At 40.6% G+C, this 7180-nt stretch overlaps 1 protein-coding gene across 1 annotated transcript; it reads left to right on the top strand.

The window, feature by feature from the left end:
• Window positions 1-5: 5 nt before the first annotated feature.
• Window positions 6-2509, top strand: LOC104958879 (scavenger receptor cysteine-rich type 1 protein M130-like; the record flags this gene model as incomplete). The annotated part of the gene is made up of 4 exons (XM_010786707.1): window positions 6-93; window positions 243-530; window positions 750-1061; window positions 1666-2509. Coding segments are annotated over 4 exons (729 nt in total), but the record flags the coding sequence as incomplete, so codon positions are not given.
• Between the last annotated feature and the right edge of the window lie 4671 nt (window positions 2510-7180).

The following is a 7180-nucleotide window of genomic DNA, read 5'->3' as shown; positions in this document are numbered from 1 at the left end:
GTGGAGGCCATGAGTCTGCTCTCCTGGACTGTAGCTCAGCCTCAGAGAGAAACACCTGCTCACCTGGCAGAGCTGTTAGCCTCACCTGCTCAGGTAGAAGTTTCAAAGATTCAAAGGCAGTACAAACTGATTAACTGGGTCAAAGTTATTTGCCTGGGAAAATATTTCCCCAAAATCTGTATTGGTTGATTTCATCAATCTCACTTTATTCTCTCTCTGATGACTCTCCTGTTTCTCTTCAGAGCCGATCAGACTGGTGGGAGAAGAGAGTCGCTGTGCAGGAGCTCTGGAGCTGAAGCTTCGGGGAGAATGGAGACCAGTGATTGGTTTTCCTACCTGGACCCTGGAGGCAGCAGGTGTTCTCTGCAGAGATCTGGGCTGTGGCTCTGCTGTTTCTGTGGGAGAGAGAAAGGAGTCCTCAGAAAGACCTGTGTGGGGGATCAGATCTGAATGTGTTGAGTCTGGATCTGCTCTGAGGGAGTGTGCAACAGCAAGTTCCTCTTCCCACTCCCTGACTCTTACCTGTTCAGGTAAGCTCCTTTGACTCTTTTTCAGAATTTCACTGTTCCTCGAAATGTGATGTTTCCTCACAATTTGACTTTTCCTCAAATGTTGACTTTTTTCTCAAATTTTGATTTTTAATTAAATAACAAATAAGAACATAGAAAAAAAAGATAAATAAGAAAATACAATAACAATTATAAAAGTAACTGTTTCTTTACCTCAGTTGTATCTTCTGTCCTCTGCAGACTCTGTCAGGCTGGTGAATGGGACCAGTCTGTGCTCAGGTAGACTGGAGGTGAACTCTAACCAGACTAACCCGTCCTGGTCCTCAGTGTGTGAGGCTGACTTTGACCAGCAGGATGCTCAGGTGGTCTGCAGGCAGCTGGGCTGTGGGGCTCCTTCAGTCCTCCAGGGGGCGCTCTATGGAGAAGGGGAGGCTCCAATGTGGACCAAAGAGTTCCAGTGTGGAGGCCATGAGTCTGCTCTCCTGGACTGTAGCTCAGCCTCAGAGAGAAACACCTGCTCACCTGGCAGAGCTGTTAGCCTCACCTGCTCAGGTAAAATATTAAAAGGTTTAAGGTTTGATTGTCATATACAACAATAAAAATGGTGCAAGAAGTTTCATCTTGCAATCTACTTATTTACTTATTTATATAAATAGTTATCACCGCAATAAACCGTTTTTAATTTTGTCTTAACGTACATTATTTACTTTCATATTCTGTTCTTGTACATATCATATTGTATTTACATGTATACAGACTTATTGCACTATTTTAAATGTTGTATTTGTTTCTCAAATTTGACTTTTCCTCAAAATGTGACTTTTTCTCAAAATTGTTATTTCTCCAAAGTTCACTTTTTTCTTAGAGTTTGACTTTTTGACTTTTTTTCTCAACATTTAACTTTTTTTTTTGTATTTGACTTTTTTTCTCTAAATTGTACTTGTTACACAAATATGACTTTTTTCTCAGAGTTTATGTCTTTTTCCTCAAAATGCTGACTTTTTCCACAGAATGTTTCATTGCCATTTCTAACCTATAGCTCATGAATTTGATATACATGTAAATGATTATGAAGTAGAGGAGCTGCTGCTGTGATTGGTTCATTTCATCAAACTCAATGTACTCTCTCTCTGATGACTCTCTTTTTTCTCTTCAGAGCTGGTCAGACTGGTGGGAGGAGAGAGTCACTGTACATGAGAACTGGAGGTAAATCTTCATGGAGACTGGAGGCTAGTGGGCTATTACTCTCTCTGGACCCTGAAGGCGGCAGGTGTTGCCTGCAGAGAGCTCGACTGTGGCTCTGCTGTTTCTGTAGGACACAGAGAGTCCTCAAATTAGACTTATTTCTCAGAGTTTTTTACTGTATTCTCACATTTTGACTTTTTCCTCCCAATTTTGACTTTTTCCACGAAATATTAGGTTTTTTTTTGAGAACTTGACTGTTTTCTCCAAATGTGGCTTTGTTGAGGTTTCAATATAGAGTTGAATAATTAAAACGAAAGTTCATATAATCAAAGATAATCTTGTATGACCCACAATGAAAATGTATTATATTTCATGTTGTTCTATACTCACAATATATACAACATGTCTGTGCTTTGGAAAATGTAGTTTAAAGCCTCTTATAGTTTATCTCTATGGGTGTCACTGTCTAGCAGAGGGGAGACAGTTGTCTTCACTCACTCAGGCTGTAGAGAGGAGACCCCTGACTCAATGGAAAAGTACTGGAGCCCCAAAATGTGTTTGGGCCATACCATAGGAGACAAGTCTGGATATGTTGGTAAGTTCTCTCAACTTGGTAAGTACTCCTAAAGAGATTTTAATATTACCAACGGAAGAGGGCTGTTGAATTTAATATCACAACTGAAGAGCGACAGTTGAAGACATTTTAATGTATTTGATTTCACACCCGGTAATCTATGAGGGTTTTCCTCTGAATTCTAGTGGAAGAGGTTTTTAATGCTGAAGAGGGACAGTTGAAGAGAGATTTACCAAATAAACTAAGAAATGTAAAACTGTGAATTGAGGTTTTTGATTAGTAATTTACCACAGCATGAAATATTTTGTATGATTGTCACATTGTAACGAGAGAAGGTAAAAACCCTGTAAAAGTGTGAACCATTTTCTTCAAATAAATTCATCCCACCCTTTTGGACTGGGATATCTTAAAAGAAATCTGCGTCCTCTCCTGCTTTAAGGTAAGCACACTTCCACACTCACACTTAGGCAGGGCCACACCTCATTACAGATACCAGAATCCTACGGGATCGCTTAAACAGATTTAGTGCGTCATCTGAATTCAAAAAGCAGTTAATTGAACCTGGTTCTTCGGAAGTTAGTAGAGGTGAGACCTTGCTGATCCAGGTGGATCCGAGCCAAGCAGTACACTTACATTGACTCAATAGCTTCTGTTAGGTCAATTAGTAGGACTGATTAATTGCCAGAATAATTAATACAGGCCTGCCGACTCCAACAGCAGCATACACAAAAGTGAAATAAATATTATAAATATTCTGAAAGCAGAATTAAAATCACTGATCTGAACCCACCTAACTCTGTGCTAGTGATACAAACCTGTTTTGTCATATTGGGCTACACAAATAAATGTTGAGGATTTCATATGCAGTGGCCGCTGCCTTGTAAGCCGGTTCGAACCCCAAGCTTTTTGATTCGAAGTCAGAATGTCCCGATAATTCGGTTTTTACTAAAAATATATATTTTTTTTTTTTGCTGTGTTTTTGTGTGTGTTTGAGTGTGTGTTTGTTTGTGTGCATGTATATGTGTGTCCGTGTGTCACAGAAGAAAAGAAAAAAAAACTGAATTTTTAATAAAAACCTGAATTACGGTGTTAATTTTCGTGAGCTGTTGCAGTATCCCAGAACAACTGCATTGTATTGAAACCCATATTTAACACAAGTTCTGTTTTTGTAAAATAGTGGGATTTTGGAGACTTTTAATGTTTGAGCTCTCGAGAAACACTTCCACTCTGTCAGTCAGCAGCACACTGACCCTGTCCTGCTAATACAAAGTGTCCTCGTAGTGTCTGTGTTTACTCATACCACATGTGTGCTTGGGCCACATAAACCAGCACACTAACACATATATGACATATCTGAATAAATAACGAAAGAACACACACACACACACACACACACACACACACACACACACACACACACACGGACACGGACATGCAGAAACAAACATGCACACACACTCATACACACACACATTAACATACACATTCACACTCAAAAAGACATACCTGAATAAAGACAAACACTTGCACACAGATACATATACACACACCCACACACAGACTCAAACAGACATTTACCTACAGAAACACACAAACGCACATGCACATGCATACTCAAACAGACACATGTACACTAGTGCAAACAGACATGCACACACACACACACATTAACACTAGGGGTGTAACGGTTCACAAACATTTTGGTTCGGTACATACCTCGGTGTTCAGGTCACGGTTCGGTTCGGTACGTTTTCGGGACTGCAGAAACAATTATCACAAAACATAAAATATATATATATATTTTTAATTATTATTAAACTGTGAATAATGTATTCACTCAAATAAATACAAAATATAATAAAATAAACATTAAGGTGCAGCATTTCGATGAACTGAAATAATCTGTATTTGAACTGTACTGTACTCGTACCTAAGCAGCCAGTTTGACATTAGGCTTCTCATTGTATTTTCATGTTTGTTTAAAGAAAAATGAACTTGCTTGCCCAAAGGGCAGATCTGCTGGCACTAACAATGTCTCCTGCTGTGGAGAACACCCTCTCTAGGGACAGAGGTAGCAGATACAGCCAGGTAGGGCTTTGCTAACATGGCAACATAAGGATATTTGGCGTTTGTAATAGCTTTGGCTCGGTCTGAACTTTTTGCGAGTGGTGGAGGCTTAAATGCTAGTGGGAGTTGGGTTTGCACTTCAGTCTTTTTTCTTTTGGTACGGTTGATATTCACGTTTGGGTGATGCCTTTTCAAATGAGTGTGCAAGTTTGATGTATTGCCAACACGTAACCAATTTGAGTTTAACAATGCCGGCAAACAGCTTTGGTTCGGTCCACCTGTCTTTGTCCGTCATCCTTGTACGTAACTGCGAAACCAAAATGTTCCCAAACCGAAGACTTCAATGATGCTGGAGGATTTTTGAGCTTAACTTTATCTGCGTTCGCCATTTCGACAGTTCCTCAAATTACTGACTAAATTTGAACGCATCCCTCTGACCAGCTCTCATAGTATGCCTCTCGTCCACTGAAATGACTTGGTTGCTCTATGACGCGTTGAACCCAATGTGAGCAAATTACTCTGAATACTGCGACGCAGCACCTGAGATTACTTCCAAAAAGTTGTTCACGTTCTCAATATTTAACGTTTAACGTTATATTCGTTCGGTAAACTTCCTTTACACCCCTAGTGAATAAACGACCCTCCGGAGCATTTGCAATCAAGAGGAGCATGTTGTTTCTTACACGACCACCAGAGGTGCTAGACTTTAAAACGTGACTATGAGTTGTAATAAGCTGCTGAACAATCAACGTATTTGGTCGTTTTTCGTAGGAGGACAGGCGGATTCTTCTTCAGACCGCGACTGAAGGGGAATCTACTGTAGTAAAAGATTGCTGGAGTACCACTTTAAAACAAAACAAAAACTTTAGAATTAACCAAAAAATCTGTATGTCCTTTTCATGCATACCACATGAAACATGTAGGGAGTTTATTACACTGTAATGGTATTTAACTGAGTGGGAGAGTCAATGAAGCGCCATTAGATGAAGGTTAACACAAGAGAACAGTCAATTGTCCCTAAGAAGATTTGACTCCAATGGCTGCATGTGGTGAGGAGTTGGCTTTTCATAAGTGCAACATCTATGGATAGTTAACCCTGTAAGGCCCACTGTTGTAATTTTACAACATTACTTTAAGCTATCCTAAAAAAGTCAGTAAATGTTTTTGTTTTTTAAAGACTACATTTACATTGTCAAAAGGTCCTTTTGTTCAGCCTCACAATGCTATTGGGTAGTAAATGTGTTTCTAGGTCCTGGAGCATACACTCGCACAACTTCAGAATCCTCCGACGAGCAACATCTCTTTTTTTATTGGACTGGATTTGTCAGATTCAAGTAAGTAAAATGCCTGAAAAATTCTAATGTTTTTCTATATTTGGGCTTTACAGGGTTAAATACCCCGGAGGATAAAAAAAGGCTGACTCTCACCGCTGTTAGGCCACAGACCTAACCTCTCATACACTTTACAGTTGTCAATGACTGTAATACTGATGATTCCCTATAGTCAACTGCATTTTATTTAATACATCTTGAAATAAGCCAAGGTAGTTATTGTGTATCTGCACAACTACAGCACCATTTTGGAGTTAGGGCAATTAGTGGAATATGTTTGCAATACCTTCTGGGCATTATGTGTAGACAACGAAATGCATTAGGCTCTCTGCTAGCTGCAGCTGCCTCCCTGCTGCTCCCTGAGTGACCCTGAACTCCAACAATTACTCTCTTCTGACGCTCAGTGCATCACCAAAGCATGTAAGTGCAGAGCGGTGCACTAAACGCAAGCATCACGTTGAGAAACATAAGCCGGACAATTATCTCTCTATGGTTTCTATTGCAAACATGCCAATTACCGGCACTGCCACCTGCACACAAATGAATTCCCGCAGGACCAGACTACACCCACTCTGCAATCCTTTCACAAGCAGCACTTGCCTGTGGATTTTGGTTTAATTTCACAGCAGTACATCTGCGACTGTGTTGTTTCGATGAGTGAACTGACCCTACATTAAACACTAAAGTACATTACATTTTTTGGGAAATTTCATTTTTATATTTTGTCTGTATACTGAAAAAAAAAGCCTTGGCTTCAACATTTATTATACCATACGAAACAATTTTTTTCTTCTGATGGCAGTGTGTTAGCATCTCGAGGGATGGCGAGACTTGACGTAACGACTCCCCTGATGCTGTCAAGTGAAATCCAATATTTTCTTCTGTCATATCCGTGCGGACAGAACCGATACTCTGCTAATCACTATTCAACACAGGCTTGTCACTATTTGACAAACCGATATATTGTTCTAACCCTGGTTGCAACATGGGCAACTCTTTGTCCTCTGTTATGTCAAATCAGCAATCTGTTTCCTGTCAAAGTTTACCTTCGGATCAGACCCTTTACAAGTCGCGTACAGTTATTGGACCCCCTCGGTGCTGTGTTGCTTTTCACCGTGCAGCACCATCCTGGTAGCAGCTGGTTAGGGGGAGGTGGCAGGGAACTATTGATCGTATTAAGCCTGGCAAATGACCTCTGGAGTATTTTTAGACCGGAGCCACAAGACTGGGGAGGAAGAAGGCCATTTTCATGAATGACGAATAAGGCGGATGTTTCTACCGCAAAGGACGGCCTCCACCGCATCAAGAGTATGCAAAGCCCTCCCCCGAGGCTTGGTTAATTTTTCCAACCACTCCATGTACTCCCCCCCACCACCCCTTTGCTCCCTATCCCCTGTGCCCTCTACATGAATAGCGCCGCTGAGTGATTGAATTGTTTGCTGATGGAACAATCCCGGCCATCTTTAACTTAAAAGCTCTCACCATAAATCAAAGCAAACATTTCTTCTACCTGA

This window comes from Notothenia coriiceps, unplaced genomic scaffold, assembly GCF_000735185.1.
Source record: "Notothenia coriiceps isolate Sejong01 unplaced genomic scaffold, NC01 NC01_scaffold00029484, whole genome shotgun sequence".
Lineage (NCBI taxonomy): Eukaryota > Metazoa > Chordata > Actinopteri > Perciformes > Nototheniidae > Notothenia > Notothenia coriiceps.
This window is presented reverse-complemented; position numbering and strand designations above follow the sequence as displayed.